General features: G+C 45.5%; 2 protein-coding genes across 5 annotated transcripts in view; one reads left to right on the forward strand and one right to left on the reverse strand.

Moving 5' to 3' along the window:
* Positions 1 to 18,793, reverse strand: part of LOC100976584 (histone H4) — a 35,056-nt gene extending 16,263 nt beyond the window's left edge. Inside the window, exons 1-2 of one of the 4 annotated variants that reach the window (XM_055095431.2) lie at positions 18,031 to 18,793; positions 2,289 to 16,814 (exon numbers count right to left, since the gene is read on the reverse strand). In XM_055095431.2, the coding sequence (XP_054951406.1) occupies positions 18,125 to 18,541 (417 nt within the window). In that variant the 5' untranslated portion in view covers positions 18,542 to 18,793 and the 3' untranslated portion in view covers positions 2,289 to 16,814; positions 18,031 to 18,124. Of the gene's footprint in view, positions 1 to 2,288 lie in introns of those variants that run through there. The other 3 variants (XM_063593009.1, XM_063593007.1, XM_063593008.1) reach the window with 3 other exon arrangements.
* A 1,280-nt stretch (positions 18,794 to 20,073) lies between these two features.
* Positions 20,074 to 22,756, forward strand: LOC100976242 (histone H2A.J). The gene is made up of 2 exons (XM_014347105.5): positions 20,074 to 22,182; positions 22,656 to 22,756. Exons 1-2 carry the CDS (start codon positions 21,816 to 21,818, stop codon positions 22,754 to 22,756), a joined length of 468 nt encoding a protein of 155 aa, XP_014202591.1. The 5' UTR covers positions 20,074 to 21,815.
* Positions 22,757 to 26,703: the final 3,947 nt, after the last annotated feature.

Consider the following 26,703-nt stretch of genomic DNA (forward strand, 5'->3'; position numbering starts at 1 on the left):
GTGATAAAACCAAAAATAAAAAGAAACAATGTGTAATGATAAACTCAGGGAAATTAGAATATGCATCACCTCAAGCATTTACCATTTCCTTGTGCTGAGCACATTTCAAATATTCTCTTAGCATGGGACTCTTAGCTGACCTCAGAATCTACAGTACCATGGAACACTAGACTTCTGAGAAAAAAAAAAAGAGACTGAAATATCATTAAGATAGCATTTAACAGATAGCATGAAGAAAAGATAGTCATAGCGTGCAAAATTTCTTAGCTTCTGCAGAGCTTATAGCTTGCAGTGAACGCCAACTTCTCAGACAATTCCAGCTGAGTGGGGCCGTGGGGCAGCTCTTCTGAGAGAGTCCGCCCCAGCATCCGTCCGCCAAGGATTTATTGAAAGGGCTTGTTAAACCACAAACATCCACTAGATGGCATTTTTGAGGTGGGGTCGTGAGACACCTGTGGCCTTGTAAAAGCGCTCAAACTGCATTCTCAGCAGGGTGTTTTCAGTATTCCTTATCACACCACGGACTCCACTCCCTGTCCTGTTTTCAGGGTCAAGGAGTTTCATTCTCATGCACAAAGAACATACACACAGTGCCTCGGTATTTTTCCATGCCCCAACCTCAAATGTCATGTACATAAGCTTTAATAAGTTGCCGTACACCCCCACAGCTTCTATTACCCACATAACTCATCTAAGGAAAACTCTTTTAAAAGGGCTATTCAATCGAAAAATAAATCAGAACACAGACTTCAAAATCAGAGAAGATGAAGAGAACAAATAGTGAGCAATGATTCATCTGTTTTATATATAATTAAGTCTGAGTAGATAATGATATAGTGACTGGGAATTCGTAATGTAAATGCTAAATAAAGATGCTTGAAATAATAGAGGCACTCGGCAAGAGAAATCATAATAACAGTCTAGAATTGAAGTGCTAATCTCCCTAAATCTTTGAAGTTGACAGGGGATACAGAGAAAGGAAACGGAAGTGATGAAAAGATGTCAACTTGAGAGTAAAGATGGAAGGTGGGGAAGTAAATATTCTGGAAGTCTCTACTTTCTGAGGTGGGAGAAGTAGTGATGTGGCTGGATGTACAATAACTGGTATTTCATAAAAGACCAAAGAAATGTAGTTTGACTATGCATGCCGCGAAAGAGAATGTAACAACCAATGAAATAGAAAAATACAGTATTACTTCTAAATTAACCAAGAAAAAAAGAGGAATACATATTCTACCATTTTGGTATCACTTCGGGGAAATTAGTAACAGAGAGCTGAAATAACAGGGGCTTAAACATAAAAGTTTACTCTTCCCTCATGTACAATATATCTGAAGGTAGAACTACCTAAGACTGATGCAGTGGCCTCATGATTTCATCAATGTCCAGTTTCCTTTTATCTTTTTTGTTCCGATATCATTAATATTCAGTTTCCATCTTCAGTGTCATCTTATGAATGCTATATGGCCATTATTACTTCCATATTCCAAGCAGGAAAAAGGAGGAAGACTGAAGCACAAAGCTTCTCTCGTCTGTGTCACCCTCTGCAAGGAGTTTGCAGTTGGACTGGAAAACCCACATTTCCCACTGAGTGCTTTACCACTCTCAGTGGAACTTAGGTTCTGATACTGAGAACAAAGGAGAGAATGGACAATGAAGGGATCACTAGCAGTTTTCGTTACAAATAGTATCTTGAAAAAACCTTAACAATAAGGTGAGGTGTGGTGGCTCATGCCTGTAATATCAGCACTTTGGGAGACCGAGGTGGGCAGATTGCTTGAGCCCAGGAGTTGGAGACCAGCCTGGGCAACATGGCGAAACCCTGTCTCTACAAAAATATACAAAAAATTAGCCAGCATGGTGGGACGTGCTTGTAGTCCCAGCCACTCAGGACGCTGAGGTGAGAAGATCACCTGAACCCAGAAAGTCGAGGCTACAATGAGCCATGATGGTGCCACTGCATTCAAGCCTGGACGACAGAGTGAGACCCTGTCTCAAAAAATAAATAAAAGCAAAAGAAACAATAGAAAAACACAAGAAGGAAGGAAAAATCATATTTACAGTTTTTAAATGTGAACGAACTGAATTCTCTTATTAAAAGATAAAGACCACCAGATTAAATGAAAAATACAAAACCACTTAAGTTGCTTAGAAATACAATTGTAACGAAATTGTTTTATAAAAAGGCTGAACACAGGAAGCACCTTCCCCAGTTTCTTCATCTTATTCTTCAAAGGGTAAACAAGAGTTCAGAGCCGATGATGATGACAATGAATAAAGACAACACAAAAATGTAGATATTTAATTGAAAAATATTAAGTATTTCCTTTTCATATATCTAGAGCAGCTAATTCAATGGTTTTTCAAATTACAAGATTAATATATAATTTATCTCTAAGACAATTTGCTTTTCATCAAATTTCACAAATCCCATTTAAAAATGTAAGACAGCACAATAAATATTGTGGAAAACTTATTGATATGCATTATGTCTTGGTCTGTTCTCTGTTGATTATAACAGAATAACTGAAACTGGGTGATTTATAAAGAAAAGAATTTTTTTTTTTTTTTTTTTTTTTTTTTATGAGACAAAGTCTCACTCTCACTCTGTCACCCAGGCTGGGGTGCAATGGCGCAATCTCGGCTCACTGCAACCTCCACCTCCCGGATTCAAGCGATTCTCCTGCGTCAGCCTCCCGAGTAGTTAGGATGACAGGCACCTGCCACCATGCCCAGCTAATTTTTATATTTTTAGTAGAGATGGGGTTTCACCATGTTGGCCAGGCTTGTCTCAAACTCCTGACCTCAGGTGATCCGTCTGTCTAGGCGTCCCAAACTGCTGGGATTACAGGCATGAGCTGCTGTGCCTGGTCTAGGAACTTATTTCTTACAGTTTTTTTTTTTTTTTTTTTTTTTTTTTTTTTTTTTTTTTTTAGCCTTGAATCTATTTTTTATTTGCTAGTCTGTTTTTCTTGACTAATCAATGCAGGTAAATAAGTATTTTTTTTTTAAGTAGTCTTTTTTTTTTTTCTTTCTTTTTTATTGATCATTCTTGGGTGTTTCTCGCAGAGGGGGATTTGGCAGGGTCACAGGACAATAGTGGAGGGAAGGTCAGCAGATAAACAAGTGAACAAAGTTCTCTGGTTTTCCTAGGCAGAGGACCCTGCGGCCTTCCGCAGTGTTTGTGTCCCTGGGTACTTGAGATTAAGGAGTGGTGATGACTCTTAACGAACATGCTGCCTTCAAGCATCTGTTTAACAAAGCACATCTTGCACCGCCCTTAATCCATTCAACCCTGAGTGGATACAGCACATGTTTCAGAGAGCCCAGGGTTGGGGGTAAGGTCACAGATCAACAGGATCCCAAGGCAGAAGAATTTTTCTTAGTACAGAACAAAATGAAAAGTCTCCCATGTCTACCTCTTTCTACACAGACACAGCAACCATCCGATTTCTCAATCTTTTCCCCACCTTTCCCCCCTTTCTATTCCACAAAACCGCCATTGTCTTCATGGCCCGTTCTCAATGAGCTGTTGAGTACACCTCCCAGATGGGGTGGTGGCCGGGCAGAGGAGCTCCTCACTTCCCAGTAGGGGCGGCCGGGCAGAAGCGCCCCTCACCTCCCGGACGGGGCGGCTGGCCGGGCGGGGGGCTGACCCCCCCCACCTCCCTCCCGGACGGGGCGGCTGGCCGGGCGGGGGGCTGACCCCCCACCTCCCTCCCGGACAGGGTGGCTGGCCGGGCAGAGGGGCTCCTCACTTCCCAGTAGGGGCGGCCGGGCAGAGGCGCCCCTCACTTCCCCGACGGGGCGGCTGGCCCGGCGGGGGGCTGACCCCCCCACCTCCCTCCCGGAGGGGGCGGCTGGCTGGGCAGAGGGGCTCCTCACTTCCCGGTAGGGGCAGCCGGGCAGAGGCGCCCCTCACCTCCTGGACAGGGCGGCTGGCCGGGTGGGGGGCTGATCCCCCCACCTCCCTCCCGGACAGGGCGGCTGGCCGGGCGGGGGGCTGACCCCCCCACCTCCCTCCCGGACGGGGCGGCTGGCCGGGCGGGGGGCTGACCCCCCCACCTCCCTCCCGGACGGGGCGGCTGGCCGGGCGGGGGGCTGACCCCCCACCTCCCGGACGGGGCGGCTGGCCGGGCGGGGGGCTGACCCCCCCACCTCCCTCCCGGACGGGGCGGCTGGCCGGGCGGGGGGCTGACCCCCCCACCTCCCTCCCGGACGGGGCGGCTGGCCGGGCGGGGGGCTGACCCCCCCACCTCCCTCCCGGACGGGGCGGCTGGCCGGGCAGAGGGGCTCCTCACTTCCCAGAAGGGGCGGCCGGGCAGAGGCGCCCCTCACCTCCCGGATGGGGTGGCTGGCCAGGCGGGGGGCTGACCCCCCCACCTCCCTCCCGGACGGGGCGGCTGGCCGGGCGGGGGGCTGACCCCCCACCTCCCTCCCGCACAGGGTGGCTGGCCGGGCAGAGGGGCTCCTCACTTCCCAGTAGGGGCGGCCGGGCAGAGGCGCCCCTCACTTCCCCGACGGGGCGGCTGGCCCGGCGGGGGGCTGACCCCCCCACCTCCCTCCCGGAGGGGGCGGCTGGCTGGGCAGAGGGGCTCCTCACTTCCCGGTAGGGGCAGCCGGGCAGAGGCGCCCCTCACCTCCTGGACAGGGCGGCTGGCCGGGCGGGGGGCTGATCCCCCCACCTCCCTCCCGGACAGGGCGGCTGGCCGGGCGGGGGGCTGACCCCCCCACCTCCCTCCCGGACGGGGCGGCTGGCCGGGCGGGGGGCTGACCCCCCCACCTCCCTCCCGGACGGGGCGGCTGGCCGGGCAGAGGGGCTCCTCACTTCCCAGAAGGGGCGGCCGGGCAGAGGCGCCCCTCACCTCCCGGATGGGGTGGCTGGCCAGGCGGGGGGCTGACCCCCCCACCTCCCTCCCGGACGGGGCGGCTGGCCGGGCCGGGGGCTGACCCCCCCACCTCCCTCCCAGACAGAGCGGCTGGCCGGGCAGAGAGGCTCCTCACTTCCCAGTAGCGGCGGCCGGGCAGAGGCGCCCCCCCCACCTCCTGGACAGGGCGGCTGGCCGGGCAGGGGGCTGATCCCCCCACCTCCCTCCCAGACGGGGCGGCTGGCCAGGTGGGGGGCTGATCCCCCCACCACCCTCCCGGACGGGGCGGCTGGCCGGGCGGGGTGCTGACCCCCCCACCTCCCTCCCGGATGGGGCGGCTGGCCGGGAGGGGGGCTGACCCCCCCACCTCCCTCCCGGACGGGGCGGCTGGCCGGGCAGAGGGGCTCCTCACTTCCCAGTAGGGGCGGCCGGGCAGAGGCACCCCTCGCCTCCCGGACGGGGCGGCTGGCCAGGCGGGGGGCTGACCCCCCCACCTCCCTCCCGGACGAGGCGGCTGGCCGGGCAGAGGGGCTCCTCACTTCCCGGTAGGGGCGGCCGGGCAGAGGTGCCCCTCACCTCCTGGACGGGGCGGCTGGCCGGGCGGGGGGCGGACCCCCCCACCTCCCTCCCAGACGAGGAGGGAGGACGCTCCTCACTTCTCAGATGGGGTGGCTGCCGGGCGGAGGGGCTCCTCACTTCTCAGACGGGGCGGTTGCCAGGCAGAGGGTCTCCTCACTTCTCAGACAGGGCGGCCGGGCAGAGACACTCCTCACATCCCGGACAGGGCGGCAGGGCAGAGGTGCTCCCCACATCTCAGACGATGGGCGGCCGGGCAGAGACGCTCCTCACTTCCCAGATGTGATGGCGGCCGGGAAGAGGCGCTCCTCACTTCCTAGATGGGATGGCGGCCGGGCAGAGACGCTCCTCACTTTCCAGACTGGGCAGCCAGGCAGAGGGGCTCCTCACATCCCAGACGATGGGCAGTCAGGCGGAGACGCTCCTCACTTCCCAGACGGGGTGGCTGCCAGGCAGAGGCTGCAATCTCGGCACTTAGGGAGGCCAAGGCAGGCGGCTGGGAGGTGGTTGTAGCGAGCCGAGATCACGCCACTGCACTCCAGCCTGGGCGCCATTGAGCACTGAGTTAACGAGACTCCGTCTGCAATCCCGGCACCTCGGGAGGCCGAGGCTGGCGGATCACTCGCGGTTAGGAGCTGGAGACCAGCCCAGCCGACACATCGAAACCCCGTCTCCACCAAAAAAATACGAAAACCAGTCAGGCGTGGCGGCGCACGCCTGCAATCGCAGGCACTCGGCAGGCTGAGGCAGGAGAATCGGGCAGGGAGGTTGCAGTGAGCTGAGATGGCAGCAGTACCGTCCAGCTTCGGCTCGGCATCAGAGGGAGACCGTGGAAAGAGGGGAGAGGGGAGAGGGGAGAGGGGAGAGGGGGGAGGGGAGAGGGGAGAGGGGAGAGGGGAGAGGGAGCTCTATCTACCACACAGTCCTCTGAATATGAGTCGGTCCCAACTTACTAATAAGTATTTTTTTCTTACAGTTATGGAGTTATTAAATTTCAACAGGAGTTTTGGAAGAGACAAATATTAAAACCATAGCATACTATTATAACTTTTAAGATTGTAAGAGTGCTGTTTGTATTTTGGGATATTATGATTTGATTGAGTTTATAGGGAGGAATTTAGTGGTAAATTATTTTATAATTACAAAAATATGTACATAGGATTTTAGATTTCATAATGAATAAATTTATCATCAGACAATGATCATAATCATGATTAATTCAATGCCAGTTATTAAGAAACTACTTATTGGGTGGGCTGGGTGTGGTGGTTCAAGCCTGTAATCCCAGCACTTTGGGAACCCAAGGTGAGTGGATCATGAGGTCAGGAGTTCAAGACCAGCATGGCCAAGATGGTGAAACCCTGACTCTACTAAAAATACAAAAATTAGCGGGGCATGGTGGTGGGCCCCTGTAGTCCCAGCTACTCAGGAGGCTGAGGCAGAGAACTGTTTGAACCTGGAAGGTGGAGGTTGCAGAGAGCCGAGATCGTGCCACTGCACTCCAGCCTGGGTGACAGAGTGAGACTCCGTCTCAAAAAAAAAACAAAAACTACCTATGGGTAATTAAAACATCAGCTTATAAATGTTGCAAAGGAATTATAGGAAAAACACATAATCTACATTTAAAATAAAGTATGTAATGAGAGGCTTTGAGTTGTCAGAAGGAAGTGTGATATGGTTTTTCTGTGTCCCCACCCAAATCTCACCTTGAATTGTAATAATCCCCATGTATCAAGGGCAGGGCCAGGTGGAGATAATTGAATCACGGGGGCGGTTTCCCCCATACTGTTCTCATGGTAGCAAATAAGTCTCACGAGATCTAATGGCTGTAGAAATGGGAGTTTCCCTGCACAAACTCTCTTTGCCTGCTGCCATTAAGACGTGACTGCTCCTCCTTCACCTTCCGTCATAATTGTAAGCCCCCCCCCACAGCCATGTGGAACAATGAGTCAGTTAAACCTCTTTCCTTTGCAAATTACCCAGTGTTGAGTATGTCTTTATTAGTAGCGTGAGAATGGACTAATACAATAAATTGGTACTGGGAGTGGGGTGCTGCATAAAGATACCCAAAAATGTGGAAGCAACTTTGGAATTAGGTAACAGGCAGAGGTTGGAACAGTTTGGAGGGCTCAGAAAAAGACAGAAAGATGTAGAAAAGTTTGGAACCTCCTAGAGACTTGTTGAATAGGTTTGGCCAAAATGCTGATAGTGATATGGACAATAAAGCCCAGGCTGAGGTGGTCTCAGATGGAGATGAGGAACTTGTTGGGAACTGGAGCAAAGGTGACTCTTGTTATGCTTTAGCATAACAAGCAGTGGCACTTTGCCCCTGCCCTAGAGATCTGTGGAACTCTGAACTTGAGAGATGATTTAGGGTTTCTAGTGAAGAAATTTCTAAGCAGCAAAGCATTCAAGAGATTATTTGAATCCTGTTAAAAGCATTCAGTTTTATGTATTCACAAAGATATGGTTTGTAACTGGAACTTATGTTTCGAAAGGAAGCAGAGCATAAAAGTAGAAAATTTGCAGCCCGACAATGTGATGGAAAAGAAAAACCTATTTTCTAAGAAGAAATTCAAGCCAGCTGCAGAAATTTTCATAAGCAATGAGGAGCCAAATGTTAATCACCAAGACAATGGGGAAAATGTTTCCAGGGCATGTCAGAGGTCTTCAGGCAGCCTCTCCCATCACAGGCCTGGAGACCTAGGAGGAAAAAGTGGTTTCGTGGGCTGGACCCTGAGCCTTGTTGCTTTGTCCTTTCTCAGGGCTTAGTGCCCTGCGTCCCAGCCATGGCTAAAAGGGGCCAACATACAGCTCAGGCCATTGCTTCAGAGGGTGCAAGCCCCAAGTCTTGGAGGCTTACATGTGGTGTTGGGCCTACGGGTGCACAGAATTGAGGTTTGGGAACCTCTGCCTAGTTTTCAGAGGATGTGTGGAAATGCCTGGATGTCCAGGGAAAGGCATGCTGCAGCAGCACAGCCCTCATGGAGAACCTCTGCTAGGGCAGGATAGAAGGGAAATGTGTGGTGGGAGCCCTGACACAGAGTCCCCACTGGGGTACTGCCTAGTGGACCTGTAAGAAGAGGGCCACCATCCTCCAGACCCCAGAATGGTAGATCCACCAACAGCTTGCACCACATACCTGAAAAAGCTGCAGACACTCAAAAACGCTAGATGGGAAGGCAGCCATGAAGGGGGCTGTGCCCTGCAAAACCACAGGGGCAGAGTTGCCCAAGACCATGGGAACCCACCTTTGCATCGACATGACCTGGATGTGAGATGTGGTCAAAGGAGATCATTTTGGAGTTTTAAGATTTGACCACCTGCTGGGTTTTGGATTTGCATAAGGCCTGTAGCCCTTTTGTTTTGGACAATTTATCCCATGGAATGGGTATATTTACCCAATGCCTGTACCCTCATTGTATCTAGGAAGTAACTAACTTGCTTTTGATTTTACAGGCTCATAGGTGGAAGGAAATTGCCTTGTCTCAGATGAGACTTTGGACTGTGGACTTTAGAGTTAATGCTGAAATCAGTTAAGACTTTGGGTGACTGTTGGGAAGGCATGATTGGCTTTGAAATGTGAGGGCATGAGATTTGGGAGGGGCCAGGGTGGAATGATATGGGTTGGCTGTGTCCCCACCCAAATCTCACCTTGAATTGTAATAATCCCCACATTAAGGTTGAGGCCAGGGGGAGATAATTTAATCATGGGGGCGGTTTCCCCCATACTGTTCTTGTGGCAGTGAATAAGTCTCATGAGATTTGATGGTTTTAAAAATGGGAGCTCCCCTGCACAAGCTCTCTTTGCCTGCTGCCATATAAGACGTGACTTTGCTCCTTCTTCACCTTCCACCATGATGTGAGGTCTCCCCAGCTATGTGGAACTGTGAGTCAATTAAACATCTTTTCTTTATAAATTACCCAATCTTGGGTATGTCTTTATTAACAGCATGAGAACAGACCAATACAAAGTGTGAAAGTGTTGGGTGCTTGAAGGATGGAAGAGAATAGGTACAGAAAGAGAGAAATGTCAAGGACACATCTGTCACACTTGGAAATTTTACCAAGGACCTCCAAACCAGATTGCAAACTCTTGGTTTTCCATTTGCCACAACTGTGTCAAGTCACTGTAACTCCAGTGATACCCTTAATAGTCCTGGTTTGGCCTTTGGTTGCATGAGTAAGTTACATCTTGTACTGACTTCGTGATGTGGCTCTAACTATTCACAGACCTTGAAAAATAGAATATAGTAGTCAATGTTCAGCTAACTTAGAATAATGATAGACATGAAAGATAAACTTAATACTCAATCTGACTATACCAAAGGAAAAAATGTCAGTTTCACTAGTAAATCTTGATACAAGGAAGTGGAAGAACTATATCTGTATTCGTTGCATAAAAGTTATGACACATAAAAGAGATTTGAATTTAGTCTTTTCACTAATCATAAATAAAGCACGAAGAAGATAACTTAGACCATTATAAACACGTTGCTTTTTATTTTACTAAGTTCTTTACATATGCTGTCTCACTGAATAAAACAACAATCCTGCTAATTAGATGGTATTATCATCATTCTACAGAGAAGACTAAAGAGAGGTTTAAGTGGTCTGCCCATGTTTACACTAGACACTGTCAGAACAAAGCCTCAAATGCAGATTTTCTAACACCAGGTCCAGTCTTACCCATAATACACCACACTGCACACCAACCAAGTTTTCTTGAGGTCCATGGAGCAATTGAAAATATGTCTAAAACATCTGGGGGTATGTGCAATGGGAAATAATGGTGTTGGATTATTTTACTAGACTTTCAAAGGAATTCATAATTTAAAAAAAAGCTAAGAACCACTGACCTATACTGTAAGTTCCCTGAAATAAGGAACTTATTTTGTTTTATTCTTGTTTATACCCCAGCATTACTATAATGCCTAGCACCACTATAATGCCTAGTACCAATATAATGAAAGGTGGTAAGGACTTATAAATTTGTGGATGAATCAATAGAATATGCCATATAATTTAAGATATTTTTCTGATGTTATTTGTATAACATGAAATTGTTCTGATAATTTGCTTCCCCCTGAATTATATAATAATCTATATAGATATTTTATACATTATTCCAAATAACCCAAATAAAGTTCTTAAAATTTGGGGGAGATAAACATTTTAATTAGATCATCAGTGTATTTGGCTGCAGGAGCCAAACAGCACCTGAGGTAAGGTTAAAAAAAAAAATTAGAATTCAATTTAATTGACATCCAAAGGACAAAAAGAGTTATTCACATTGATAAAAGGTCCAACCTCTAAAGAAGGCATGGTTTAAATAATAACTCTCACATTTTATAAAATAACTATGATTTAAAATATGATACATTGACAGAAACAAAAACATAGCAGGGGAAAACAAGATACTATCAGGCACATATATATCAGGTAGACAAAAACCAATGGTTAGTTTTTACTTTCAAAATACAATTAACAACACTGAATACAGCTATAAGTTGAATGTTGTATTTTGAAGCATATACCATGCTTTCTTGTTCAGGAACCATGAAATGGTTTCAAATATTGGTCACAAATAAAACTTCAGTAATATCCAAAATGAAGAAATTGCTCAGGTCACATTCTTTAGTCCAAATTTATAACTAGAAATTAATACTGACAATTAAAACAGGAAAACATTTCAACTACCTAAAATATTAACCTCTTCAATAAGTGAGTTAAGATGAAGTAAAAATAAAATCATAGATTACTTAGGAAGTAATAAAATACACTATAACATTTTAAGAGTTTATATGTGGCTAAAGCTATAAATAAATACACACCCATAAATTATGGTGTTATTTAATTAATTTAATTTTTGAGACAGGGTCTTGCCTTGTCACCCAGGCTAGAGTGCAGTGGCTCACTGCAGCCTTGACCTCCCGGGCTCAAGTCATTATCCTACCTCAGCCTCCCAAGTAGCTGGGACTACAGGCACATGCCACCATGTCCTGCTAGTTTTTGTATTTTTTTGGTAGAGACAGGGTTTCACCATGTTGCCCAAGCTAGTCTCGAACTCCTGGGCTCAAGTGATCCACCCATCTCAAACTCTCAAAATGCTGGGATTTCAGGTGGCGCCACCACGCCAGGCCAATGGTGTTATTTTAAAAACAAAGAATCTAAAATGAACTGAGGAGAAAAGAAGAAATGCAAAAAAACAAAAACAAAAAAAACCAAAAACATAAAAATTAAAAAAGGTTAGAATATAAGAAATAACAATAGAAATTATTAAACATTTCTAAAAGGATAAATTGATAATTTCTTGAAGAAACTAACAGACAAATTTCTGAAAAAATATAATCGGAAGATAAAACAAAATTAGAAATGAGCAAGGTGGGCCGGGCGTGGTGGCTCATGCCTGTATCCCAGCACTCAATAGGTGGGCGGATCACCTGAGGTCAGGAGTTTGAGACCAGCCTGGCCAACATGGCGAAACCTCGTCTCTACTAAAAGTACAAAAATTAGCCGGGCATGGTGGCGGGCGCCTGCCAGCCCAGCTACTCAGGAGGCTGAGGCAGAAGAATAGCTTGAACCTGGGAGGTGGAGGTTGCAGTGAGCTGAGATCGTGCCACTGTACTCTATCCTGGGTGACAATAGGGAAACTCTGTCTCAAAAAATAAAAAAAGGAAATGAGCAAGGTGACAGACATGAGTTTTTTTAAGGAGTTTTTAATATTAGAAAATACCATGTGAGTATAAATTTTCTCTAATAATTTTTTGATAAAATATATGGCTTTAAAGGGAAGTATAAATACCAGATTTAACATAGATAAAAGTTGTAAGTCCAAACAGACAAAAATAAAAATAGTGAAAGAACCTGAAAATATAACCAAACATCATCTCCAGGGCAGGAACAGGTAATTAATATAGCGCATAATTTTTCCCCAAAACTTTATTTTATTTGTTATTTTTGAGATGGGGGTCTCACTATGTTGCCCATGCTGTTCTTGAACTTCTGGGCTCAAGTAATCCTCCCACCTTGGCCTCCCAAAGTGCTGAGATTACAGGCATGAGCTACTGCACCCAGCCAAATTTCCCTAAAACTTTAATGTTTTATTCAAAATTTTAGGTCAGAAGTTCCTTCTTTCAAGGAATTTACAGATAGGGAAGACATATGAATCAAACTATAGTTAGTGAAATACACTTCCAGCAGTCTGGCAAACACTATCTGAATAACCCTTCCAGGGTTGAGAAACGGGAACAATTACACACTGTTGGTGGCAATGCAAATTAGTTCAGCCTATGTGGAAAGCTGTTTGGAGATTTCTCAAAGAGCTAAAAATGGAATTATTATTTACCCAGCAATCCCATACTGGGTATATACTCAGAGGAAAATAAATCGTTCTACCAAAAAGACACCTGCACTCATATGTTTACCACACCACCATTCACAATAGCAAAGGCATGGTATCAACCCAGGTACCCATCAATGGTGGACTAGATAAAGAAAATGTGGTACATATACACCATGGAATACTATACAGCCATTAAAAAGAATGAAATCCTGTCCTTTGCAGCAACATGGATGCAGCTGGAGGCCATTAGCCTAATCAAATTAATGCAGAAACAGAAAAACAAATACTGCATGTCCTCACTTGTAAGTTGGAACTCAACATTGTGTACACATGGACACAAAGATAGGAACAATAGACACTGGTGTAAAAAAAAAAAAAAAAAAAAAGTAGAGGTTCCTCTTCAAAGACTTTCTTCCCCATCTAATTAGGAATAAACAGTAACTTTCCTTAGAAGCAAAATTTATTCAAAGACCTGTGCCAACATTCTTAAATATCTGCTAGCTGTAATAAAGAAATCAATGTACTTTATGTTATCTCCCACAATTTAGCCTAAATATTTGCCCTGGCATGCTTATACTGGTCCAAGCAAGCATTAGGTCATAGCCTGTTCCTCTTCCTTATTTGAAGGTGTTTTTACCTTTCTCAGCATTCCACAAGTTACTTCCTCCTTCCTTTGTTCTCCTCTGCCTTTGCCTCTTTTAAAAGGTTCTAAGTTGCTAGCCAATCAGGACAAATACAGAATGTGAGGTCCCATTCCAGCCAGTGGAAATCGGACACAGCAGTAGTGTGGACGCATCAGGTTATAAATGACCCTGTCTCCTTTGTTCTGTGTACTCTGGTGACAAAACTGCTAGCGAGTGTACCCTTTCTGCAGAAAGTAAAAATGGCCTTGCTGAAGAAATTAAATTTATGTTCAAGTGCTATTTCTTTACGGCACTGGGGAACAAGCATTTCTAACACTGGGGATTCATGGGAAGGGAGGGAGTGGGGCAAGGGTTGAAAAACTAAAAAACTACCTATCGGGTACTATGTTTGCTACTTGGGTGATGGGGTCATCAGAAGCCTGAACCTCAGCATTATGCAATACTCATGTAACAAACCTGCATGTGTATCCCTTGAATCTTAAAAAAGATAAAAATATTAAAAAAATAAATCTAGGGTTACACTGGAGAATAAGCCTTGGGAATAAGTTGTAAGAAGTAAAACTTGACTCTACTAATAGCCTAGGATACTCAAACAGGGCTAAAGTGGCCCCAGTCCATAGCAGTATGTTACCCGAAAAAAACAAGCAAATGCTAATTCTCTCTGGAGGCAGCATGCTCAATTTAGTTTCTGACTCCCACAGATGACCTTCAACCACATATAAGTTCAGAATAAAAATGCTAAACATATGAAGACACAAGTATTGATGTGTCAGCAGAGAAAACATTCGCTGTAAACCACTGTTAAGTCATATTGGATTTATCTGTTAATTTTGACTGCAAAATATTTCACCATAATTTATTCATCCACTCTCGTCAATGGGCATTTGGTTTGTTGTTGCTATTGTGAGCAGTTCTACTAAGAACTTTAATGACCATGTCTCCTGGGGCATTCATGCTATCATTTCCTTTAGGTAAATACCCAGAGGTGGAATTGCTGCTTGAGCATATATGTGAATCTATCTTAAACTTCACAAGATAATGCAAACCCTTAGTTTCAAAAATAATTGAAACAATTTATACTCCTACCAGCAATATAAGAGATTCTGTGTAACATTTGTTAATTTTTGTCAGTCTACTGAGTCCAAAGTTGTATTTCATTGTGGTCTTTTTTTTTTTTTTTGAGAGAGAGAGAGAGAGTCTTGAGTGCAGTGGCTGATGTCCGCTTACTGCAACCTCTCTCTCCAGAGTTCAAGTGATTCTTGTGCCTCAGCCCCCGAGTAACAGGGATTACAGGTGTGTACCACCATGCCCAGCTAACTTTTTGTATTTTTAGTAGAGACAGGGTTTCACCATGTTGCCCAGGCTGGTCTCAAACTCCTGTCCAAGTGATTTGCCCACTTCGGCCTCCCAAAGTGCTGGGATTACAGGCATGAGCCACCACACCCAGCCTCAGTGTGGTCTTGATTTGTAGCTTCTTGATGACTGATCAAGCTGAACATCTCTTCTTACGCTTATTGGCCATGTTTTTCCAGTCTTTTGCCCATTTTTCAATAGGCTTGTTTGAACTTGGTTTCAATTTTTATTCAACTAGTTGCCTAGTTCATTGCATTATTCTTGGACAAAGGACAAATTAAATATACAACATTAGGAGATTCTCCAAATACACCCTGCCTGGAAAATACTCTGGCATTTGTTTATGCTGCTTTTCCCCCAAATTTGGTGTGGCCTTCTTCAATGGGTCATTAGCTCAGAACAGATGGCACCTGTGCTCTTTGAAGATACCCATACACTTGGCTGACAAAATTTGTCCTTTTGTATACCAATAGCATTTGATTTATACCACTCTATTAGAGCAAACCACTTGTACAACTACATGTCTTTCCCCTTTCTCTCCTAGAAAAATAGGAGTTTCTTGATGGCAGTAACTTGCTCATTTATCTCTGAATATTCAAAATATGCTTGGAAAAGAGGCATTAAATAAATGTTCAAAATTCAAAAGGGATGACTTTGCTACAGGATCAAATTTCAATGCATTCCATTCACTTTACATTTTATAATTCTTATTTTATGTAGAGATGGGGTCTCACTATGTTGGCCATGCTGGTCTCAAACTCCTGGCCTCCAGCAATCCTACTGCCTCAGCCTTCCCAAAGTGCTGGCATTATAGCCACCCCCACCCCGCCCCCCTCATTCACATTTTAAGTGAGGCATTACAGAGTTTTAAATCAAGTTCTTTAACATTTTTAGTAAGCAATTTTACTATTAATAGTAAACTTCAGAAAATCTTGATTGTTTTCAGTTTGAGACATTCTGTTCAGTTATTGAACCGTGTGACCCAGTTTTGGTTTGGAAGATATGATTACTGTCAGGACTGGGTACTTACTATATCATAGGACTCACAGTCACAGACAAAAATATTTCTTGGGTTTAGATAATTAGGTTATATTTTATAAAGAACAAAACACAAATAACTATGCTACAAGGGAAAATATAAGTTCTATTCTAATCAAAGAATTGAGACCACTACAAAAATAAAAAAAAAACAACCCAAAACCATGAAATATTTAAACAATTCCATATAAGTTAAATACTTAAGGAAGAGTTTTAATTGTCATACAAATATCTACAGTATTTCTATCCTCTGTGGGGGCCCTAACTTTCATCCTTAATTAATGTGAAACCCAAAATCACTCATTTGGTCATGCAACAAATATTGAGGGCACGAAAGTATGCCAGACTCTATTTCTTTTAAGTAACTCAATTTTTCACTTGCATTAAAGAAAATTGAACTTCTCCGAGTGTCTCACTGTCTTAGAAATTAAACTAACACCAGTATTGTGTACTCACTTGAAGTCTTTATGGAGTAGGAGAAAGTACTTAGAAATGACACGTCAGCAAAAAGGAACAGGGGAGCCTTCCTGGCAGAAGAGGAGGCAAATGTCAAGATCAAGCGGTGCGGAATCCTTCGCCAGCTGGGTTCAAATCTTGACTCCAGTTCTTTAACCCCTGGGGCTGGGAAACTCCCTTAGAGTGACTTCAGCCCACCGCACCAAGGAAGCTAAATGACTTCTCCATGTTTAGAATAGCTAGAGCAAGACCAAGCGTGGTGGCTCACGCCTGAAATGCCAGCACTTTGGGAGGCGGAGGCGGGTGAATCACTTGAGGCCAGGGAGTTCAAGACCAGCCTGGCCAACATGATGAAACCCGTATCTACCAAAAAAAAAAAAAAAAAAAAAAAATACAAAAATTAGCCGGGCGTGGTGGCGCAGGCCTGTAATCCCAGCTACTCGGGAAGCTGAGGCAGGTGAATCGCTTGAACCCGGAGGCGGAGGCGAGATCGTGCCACTGCACTCCAGCCTCGGTGGCAGAGCTAGACTTGGTCTCGAAAAGAAAGGAAAAAAGAAAAGGTAGAGAAGGGGCAGATTAGTTAACGCGGCATGGATCACACCGCATCCTGGGGTGCCAAGCCTAATGAGAAGTTAGGAAGGACAGAGCCAGGAGTAGAGCGAGGCTGTTATACGGAGCTTTACCGGAGGCCGGGGCGACCCCTACGGCCTGCACGCAGGCTGATCACCAGGTCTTCCGCCCCCTACCCTCGCCTACTGGAAAGTGTGCTTAACTGGTAGCACCAGCCCCACCTTTCTCCAAGACCCTCACTACACCCCGGGAGTACCGGGTAGGACCACGCGCTTGGTAATCCCACAGCTGTCTCTCTTACATTCTCACTGAACTTATTAGAACCTAACCCGCCGCCCGTTTCCCTTCTAGACCCCCAGGCTGCTCTGAACAGGGCCTTTACTCGGAAGCCAGGGCTTACCTCCCGGCTGCGATAGGGTTATTTGTGATGGGCATGACACTGCTCGGAGCGGGGGATTCCCGGCAACTTGGCGACCTGCAGGTGATCTGGCCTTTCATGCGGGCGTGACCCCCACTGCCTGCCTGTCAACTCCACGCCCACCGCCAGGTGGCCGAGCAGGACGCCACCCGCTTGGCGTAGGCAACTTTACGCAGCTGGCTAAGCGGGAATCGCAGGGTGTCGCGAGTTTCGCCCGGCCGCCTTAATCTCAGCATCTGAGGTTGGTCACCTCTCACTCAACGTCAGCGATGAAGTAAAATAGTACCCAGTAAGACTACGCGCCACACTAGAGCTGCATTCAGCTTTCGGGCTTGCAGGTAGCGGCGTGCTGCGACCTCCCATTTCCTGCGACCTAGCAGGCCCTGCACACGCACGAACCGCCCTCTGACGCGTGACGCTCACCCCTGAAGGCCAGCAGGAAGTCACCTAAGCCCTGATTTACATGGAAGCCATCCGATACGTGCTTATGGGCCAACGACTCGGCCGCTTAGAACACCATGACCAGTTCTAACATTAGGGCTTTGTAGAAGCACTCTTCTAAACAAAATCGGCAGTCTGGATTTTGGGAGGTCACTACTGCGTTGCGCGGCACCTCCAGGGTCGTACCTAAGCACAGGCGGAATCCCCTCCTTGAGGTCTAGTTCTCCCCGCGCCCGCCAAGTCTAATCCCGAGCAGATGCTCGGGCCGCGAATGTCCCATTTCCGGTATCCGGAAGGCGGCATCAAAGGGCTGATATTTACCCGTTATGTAGGAAGTGTTAACAGCTCTTTCTGTAACAGTTTGGGGGCCCTGAAAAGGGCCTTTTGGAGTCTGTAGAGAAGCTGTGGGGACAGCTCAGCCGCCGAAACCATAGAGGGTGCGACCCTGGCGTTTCAGCGCATACACCACATCCATGGCCGTGACGGTCTTGCGCTTGGCGTGCTCCGTGTAAGTCACCGCGTCGCGGATCACGTTCTCCAGGAAGACTTTGAGGACTCCCCGGGTCTCCTCGTAGATGAGACCAGAAATGCGCTTAACGCCCCCACGTCGGGCGAGACGGCGAATCGCCGGCTTTGTAATGCCTTGGATGTTATCCCGCAGCACCTTCCGGTGGCGCTTGGCGCCTCCCTTACCCAGCCCCTTGCCACCTTTACCTCGCCCAGACATTCTGGAAGCACAGCGCCTACGCAGTAGAAAATCGGGCCGCCTACTGTGATTGCCAGGCGCAGACCAGGGCTTATATTCTCTCGATGCGGACCTGTTTGAAAACATCAAAAAAAGTGGGCGGAGCTCTAGGCCCCACCTCTGGAGACATGCTATAGTTATTAAGTCCAGGAAGCAGTCAGCGAAACCAGCCTGATTTTTTTGTTGTTTGCTCTTTTGGGAAAATTTTTTCTGATGTTTGGAGAAAGGTTCATGGTGATACGTTTTAAAGTTAAAACAGTATGAGCTAAAAGAATTTATATTGCCTTTTCTCAGCGCTTAAATAAAAGTAGGCCAGATCCTATGCACGTTCCTTGTTCTGTCCCTCCCTCCTTCTGTTTTTTCAAACGGAATTCCTGACTTACTATGAAACTCTATAAAAACCTGAAAAGCTTTACATCCGAGATTTCAAAGCAATTACTTAAAATTTTTCACACGTGGGTCTTCTGAAGACATAGTAGGGGGAGAGGACTTTTTTCTCTTTTACGGCCCTGCAGATAATTAAAATCCTTTCAATTGAAAAAAGAAAGTCCAGCTTCCCGTCCCCCACCTACACTCCACCCCCACCTCCCCCCGACCCCCGCCATTCCCCTTTCAGCTGCTTCTGCGCAATTTGCAGGTTTTCCTGCCCTGCAAGAGCCTGTGTGCTTTTCAACCAAGTAACTTCCTGTGGTTATTTAGTTGAAATATTGTCAATGTCTTATGTCATTCAAATCTCAGGTTCTCATCTCACATTTTCCACTTAAAAAATTCAAAGTTCTTGTAAAACAATGGATGCCACAATCATGACTTTGAATAATGATTTCTACTGCAAATCCCCTCAGGAGGTTCTGAATCCCTTCCTTTCTCAAGAGAATCCCTGAACAAAAACGAAAGTTTCTGTAAGGTGTCACCGCTCTTCAAAGGTGTCAGGACCCTGTCTTCTCTAAAGGTTTTACTGTGTTAAAAAGCAGCTGTTATTTAGAGGATGAGTCATAAGTCTTTCCCAGGTAGTTAATTAGGATTCTGAGCAATGAATTTTAGTAAGTGGGGCTTCTTTGTCCCTGGTCTTGAAGATAAGCCTTTACAGCAGGAAGACTTTATGGTAAAATTTTGTTATATTTATAAATGCCTATAGTTTACATTTGTTTCAATCCATGCCCATCTTCATAACCCAAAAGGTATTTATTTTTCTTTTACTTTTTGTTAAAAGAGTTGGAACACTGTCTTGAATGGCTGGAAAAAGTCCTGAATGGTCGAACTTCACTCATGATTTTAATATTTGACTCAGAGGGAAGAGGAAAAGTCTATCAGATCTTGAAGAGATAAGAATTATTGTAATGGGGCCGGGCGCGGTGGCTCACGCCTGTAATCCCAGCGCTCTGGGAGGCCGAGGAGGGCGGATTACGAGGTCAGGAGATCGAGACCATCCTGGCTAACATGGTGAAACCCCATCTCTACTAAAAATACATAAAAATTAGCCGGGCGTGGTGGCGGGCGCCTGTAGTCCCAGCTACTTGGGAGGCTGAGGCAGGAGAATGGCGTGAACCCGGGAGACGGAGCTTGCAGTGAGCCGAGATCGCGCCACTGCACTCCAGCCTGGGCGACAGAGCGAGACTCCGTCTCAAAAAAAAAAAAAAAAAAAAATTATTGTAATGGTAAAATCGGTTGACTTACTTATACGTAAACTTTCTAAGAAATCAAGACTAGAACATTTTCAAATTAGAAATCTCTTGCTTATTGGAATAAAAGAAAAAAATCGTGTCTAAAATAGTAATACTTTTAAAAACTCTTGAAAATTCCCCAAGATACAGGCAAAAATTTAAGCTAGTTTACAGAACTCATTCCAGGAACATCTCGTTAAAAACTGCATCAGAGATTTGTATGCCCATTTATTTGGTATATCTAAGAGTTATTGGATGCTTACTAACGTATTTAATTTCCAAAACACTTTGATACAGGTAGAGGAGTCAAATAACTTACCAAAGGTCACTGCTCAGTGGTAAAGCCAGGATTTAGGCTGAGGCTGACTGGCTCCGGAAAGACCGCCTAAACCATGACAATAGCTCTGAAGACATTTATTGAGTCCCCAGTATGGGTTCATCATTGTTCTAGGCAGTAATGACATATACATAAATATTTGAAAATGTTATTTCAGTGAAGTCAAATCTTTATTCGGATAGTGAGAAGGTAAATTTGTTTTACTTTAAATGTAAATGAATCCACATAAAATGTTTATTTTAAAAAGCAAGCGTTCAACATTACATCACGTATCGGTGTTAACTGTGTTACTGAAAATGTTCAAGTAAAAATGAAATGACCTCGATGAATTAGGAGAAAGTAATTTTTAATTAAAACAAAACACTTGAAACACTCTTTTTGTTTCAAAAAGCATGGGTCCACAATTCAGGTATATAAGAATAAGCTGCCATTCTGACTTTAGTCTCTGGGCTCATTTACAAAGAGACCCGGGGGACCTCCACGTCTTCGCAGAGGACCCGATCCGCTGATCTGCGGCGCCCTGGCTTGCGGGGAGCAAGCCAAGGCCAAGACTTTGGCCTCTCCAATAAAACCTAGTGGCTCTTTGCAGGCCCATAGCCTCAAAGACAAAAGATATTTTGGCTAGGCGAGCTTGTTCCTCCCGTCAGCACAGGAAGCATTCACGTCTGGTCATCACTCTAGCTTCAAAGACTCAAAAGTGAACGATTGGCTGGCTGTGAGCCGCAGGACCCTGCGGGGAGACCAGGGTGGTCTCTACACTGTTGGGTAGCTAGCTGGAGGCAAGGCGCTTGTATAAGAAACAGCCCACGGACCCTGTCCTGGGCAGGCAGAATTCCGCGGACAGGCTGTTGTTTCGCCTAAGCAGCACGGGCTGCGGAGACAGAAACCTACCTGAGTAGTACGGTGTATTATATGAGAACATCCACTTAGCATAGCAACGTCTACGGACAACCCCTGTAGCTCTTCTTCTGGATTGTTTTCTGTTTCCAACCATGTTTTCTTATTTCCTACGAGTTTATGTGCTTGGGAGCGAGCGTGGTCGTGGAAAACCCGTAACCGCTAAATTCATCTGGGTCCCCAAAGACTGAGCCGGCTGGCCTCATTATTTATGTGAGCGGCTATGTAAATGAGGATTCGGAGATTGCTCTATTGATTGGAGAGAGCAGGAGGAGGCGGTCTCTCTTCCAGAGCGCTAGTTGGGAGCGGAGCCTGCCTGTCATTGGTCACCAGAGCCAATGGAAAGGGGCTGCCGCGCGGCCGTAAAGAGTTTGTAGAGGCAGTTCGGGTGCGGTACGTTGCATTCCGGTACCGGACGCCGAGAGCGGTTTGTCTCCGTCTCTGGAGTTGTAGGCGAGAGGTGATCATGTCCGGTCGCGGGAAACAGGGCGGCAAAGTGCGAGCAAAGGCCAAATCCCGCTCCTCCCGCGCGGGCCTGCAGTTCCCGGTGGGCCGAGTGCACAGACTGCTGCGCAAAGGGAACTACGCGGAGCGAGTGGGCGCCGGGGCGCCGGTGTACCTGGCGGCGGTGTTGGAGTACCTTACGGCGGAGATCCTGGAGCTGGCTGGCAACGCCGCGCGTGACAACAAGAAGACCAGGATAATTCCCCGCCACCTGCAGCTCGCCATCCGCAACGACGAGGAGTTAAACAAGCTGCTGGGCAAAGTGACCATCGCTCAGGGCGGCGTCCTGCCCAACATCCAGGCCGTGCTGCTGCCCAAGAAGACGGAGAGTCAGAAGACGAAGAGCAAATGACCCTGACGCCGCCCTCAGGGAGCTGGCTCCCCCAGCAAAGGCCCTTTTCATGGTCGTCCCGCAATGCTTTTGAATGTGCTGGATGTCATGGAGGGCCGGTGACATCTAGCGGGGAGGTGGGCGGCGAGGGGCCCGGCGGGAGCCAATAAAGTTGGTGAAAATCGTTTGGTCGAGAGAGCTGTGTAGTCGCGGGGACCTGCCGGATGGCCCCAGGGGAGGGGGGCGACCGGGAAACCCCTGGAGCAGGCACTGGTGGGTGGGCTTGAGCCACTCTGGACTGCTTTAGTCCGCAGGTCACCCTCGAGGCGTCAGGGGAGGGTGGCCTGGAGGTGGGCAGGGTGGAAGCCACCTCGCTCTCAGTAGGGCAAAGGGGAGGCAGAGTCGGTGCGGCGAGGCCTCCTTCGGAATTATTTTTACTTCCCTTTCACAGAGCCTTCGCTCTCCTGCCAGTTTGTGAGCACTCAGGACCAAGTTCTGGGAAGAGACCGTCGGATCGAGCTGAGCTCGGGGCAGGAAGTGTCTGCGGCCATATTTTTCAAAAAGTGGAGTAACTTTCCGTCTTGGAAGGGTGGCTCTGATGGCACGATATCAACTTGAGATTCTTCCTAGCCTAGTAGCTGCTGTGCTTTCATGCTTTGGATATCAGATATCTTTATATAGCACTTTTATGTTCATATTTTTTTTTTTTAATGAAGGAAACGTTCAATAAGTGAGTCATGAGGTTGGAAATTCGTTCCCCTGACAGTCATATTGCATAACATTGCAGCGCCTTTAGTCGTGGGTTACATATGCTTGAGCTTTTAAAGTGATGTTGTCAAGTTTCTAGCTTCATAATGATCCTGTCTTCATCATACCATATTCACTTTGAGAATCGGTTTGACTTTGCTTTCAAACAAAACAAAAACCTCTTGCTTTTAGGGGTTCTTACCCAACAAATAACCTGTTTGAACTCTCTTATAGTCTCCCACTAGCCTGAAGCAATGACCTTATTCCAGTAATGTCTTTGGGAGTTGCATTGCCTAATGGCACAATATTGCTTTAATAAACATGTAAGGAAAGATAGGGCCAAATATGTAAGTGCAGGGGGAAACATATTTCAGACCAGGAATCCACATTGAAAAGTTAACACTAGTAATCATCTTCTGCCCTTAATTGACATTCCTATTTATTTCATCCTCAGCAAATTTCATCCTGGCTCACAGACCCCACAAAAAAGATCCCAGTACAGATTTCGCATCTTTGGATTCATCTTTCCTTTGAGTCGGAATTGAAGTCTTCCCCAAAAATATATGTATATATTGTATGTCTTCATCCTTGGTAGCGGCTGGCCCATTTTCCCACGTGGACTTTATTTTGTCCCCAGTATTTATTGAACAGCTGTCTATGCCAGGCTCTGTAAAAGTGATAGGAGTAGAGCTGTGAATGAGGCCAACCAGATTTCCACTCTCTCGGAGCTCACTTTATTTTTATTGGTTCCTGAAGACGGGACAAGGAACAAATACATACGTTAATATGAGAGATCAGCGTCTGTTAGTACTTGTACCTCTCTGCTGTGTGTGGATGAATGATGGAATTACTTCTCCCATGTTGCCATTTTTGAGGTGTACAAAGGTCAGGCCGTACACACCTCTGTTAGGAGGCAAATTATTGGGCAGGTTCGAGATGTTCTGCTATTTACTGTCTGTGGTTTTGTCATATGTAAAAGTCATAACACCTGTTTTAAGGATTGAGATTGTTCATTTACTGTGTGCCACATATTAGACAATAAGTGGAAAAAAGTACCATGTTCAATGGGGGTATGGGTTTATCCTTATAGGTTAAATTATAGGTAAACATTAATAGGACTTTTTTAAAAATGCCTAATTGTTAGAACTACTACTCACAGTTACCACTTGGGGTCAGTGGAACAAAATGCATATATGGTTTTGACATTTGAGTCTAAATTTCTTAAAGGGATGAGGCATCTGAGGGATTGTTACCAAAATGATGAAGAAATAAGGACAAGGGACATCAAGACATTCATAAGGAAAAGCACCTTTGCCTTTCCCTGGGAAGATTCACAGGAATCTGTCCAGCTCTTGTTACATGATGAGCAACATAGACAAGATACGAGGCATTGTAACTGCCCTGTCGCCACCCGCCTCTCCCACCACTACCCAAAGGATTCTTAGCATCCCCTCACATACTCTGCCTGCCTCAACGTTCAGTCAGCCCCTCACCATTTTTGTTTTTGAGAGTTTTTTTTTTTAACCCGAATAGTTTACTGGCTGTTTAAAATGCATACTCCTACAAAATCAGCTCAGCCCATGATCCATGATGAATAAACAGTAGTTCTTGCTGATGTGTGATTATGAATTTAAAAGGCCAGTATTTCTTTAAGCATAAGACCATATGGAAAAAGGCCTAAGACAAAATCTGGTGGGAACTGAATTCCAGTTTTTAATAGAGTTATAATCCATAGTTTTATTTACACACAAACACACACACACATACACTCTTTCTTGCAGAGATAAGCAAGCCGTTCAGTGTGGCTGTGGCTTGGCCAGGATTTGTTTGATCTTTGTTTTTCCTGCAGGGCCAGTCTTGTCTTTGTGTCCCCGAGGACTGGTCTGTTTAGTTGTGCCTGCCTGGAATCAAAAGGCTTAGTCGGGCCCTATAATTGGTGATGACTGGCGTACTATATGCAAACTTCACAATGCCCCTTCCAGTGGTTGAAAGGTCGCATACCATGCTGTGTAAGAACTTTAGCTCTCTGCAATGAGACTTAAATTCAGATTCACTCTACTCCTTATTAGTTATCTGATTTTTGGAAATTTAATCTCTTTAAACCTCAGTTTCATCTCTAAAATGGGCATAATAGTTTACCTCATAGAGTTTGGGGAGAATTCAATGAATTAATGTGTGTGAGGACACTAAGATTCCCATATAGAAATAGGCTCAATGAATACTAGCTGTTTTTATTTCTATGTAAAGTGAGTAGCGGTAGTTGATGGGAGCTGTTGAAACAGGTAAACAGCATTCTAGCAATCCTTTGACTTTTGTGATAGCAAACCATAAAAACAATTTTAGTGGCTGTTTTACTAATTAAAGGACATCCACAATTCAATGTATAACAGAAAAAGTAATGATTAAAGCTTGTGAATCTGAATTTGCATTTTCGTTGTTTTTTGTGTGTGTGTTTTGTTTTTTGGTTTTGCCCCTGAAGACAACCTAGTTTAGAATTTATGGCTTGTTAAGTCCACCCACACACATTAAAAATGGACCCTGTTTGTTCAATAATTTATTGAACAATATTATGTGTTACACCTGTGATTGGTAACCAGCTGCCAAGAAACTTACTCTCATAGGACACACACTCAAAAGGAAGATAATAACAGGGTACATGTAGAGAAAAGGAGATGTCAGGGTGTTAACAGGAACAGGGAATATGGGTGCCTGTGTCACTCAGCCGCGTGGGCACACTGGCTGGTGGGAGGTGTAAGCTGGGCTGAGAGGCAGCATGCACGAAGACATGGGGGTCAAAAGGTAACTCCTGCAACTGGATTTGGGTCTGAATCTAGGGGAAAAAATCTGGATTGGAGATAATTATTTGGGAGTCATAACTAAAAATAGCCAGAGTAGATCAAATCATCCAGAAAGAACATATACATGTATAGAGTATATACCGATATCAAAAATTGCCACAACAGAATTTGAGGATCTGTGAGATTTAATCAATTGGCAGAGGAAGAAGCATCACTAAAGAGAGGAGAGGATGCAGCCGGAAGGGCACCAGGAGAGAAAGTGTCAGTAGAGATTTTTCCACAATTTGGATCGCTGTGCTTCTTCATACCCCCTGCTTGCTTATACTTTGCCATATAACTAGAAAATGGTCTTTAAAAGTTATTACTTTTTTCCACACATATGAAATGGTGACAAGCTGGCTCATGTTACTAATGGAATTGGAATCGAAATGCATTTTTACCCTTTACATTTTTAAACTGCACATATGGAAATTCAAGGTATACATGGTGACAGCAAAAACATTTTTCTAAAAAAAAAAACCTAGAAAAATATTGGCAAAGAACCCTTAAAGATATCCTTTATCATCATTCTTTTTAGTTGAATATAATTTTTTACATATAAATTTTAAAGAAGTTTTAAAAACAGCGGTAACTTATTCATAAAGCCAATGTAGGCATTTTAGAATGATTACAACATGAGAAATTGGACTCTGACAAGCCAATTTTCTAAAAAATCAATAAATGTTTAGCTTTCCAAGAGAGAAATGGAGAGTAAGAGGAACAAAGAAGAAGCAGAGGAAGAAATAATGAAACTGGTTTCAGGTAGATATGAAATTATCACTGTAAAGCTTTATTTTGTTTTCTCCGTAAGTGGAGGAAGGAAAGCTTACGTGTTGAAAATTGGATTTCAACATATACAAACTTGAAAGAAAATGATGGCTTTTTTGGGCAGTAACTTGGAACCGTGATTTTTTTTTTTTTTTTTTTTTTGAGAC

This window comes from Pan paniscus, chromosome 10, assembly GCF_029289425.2.
Source record: "Pan paniscus chromosome 10, NHGRI_mPanPan1-v2.0_pri, whole genome shotgun sequence".
Lineage (NCBI taxonomy): Eukaryota > Metazoa > Chordata > Mammalia > Primates > Hominidae > Pan > Pan paniscus.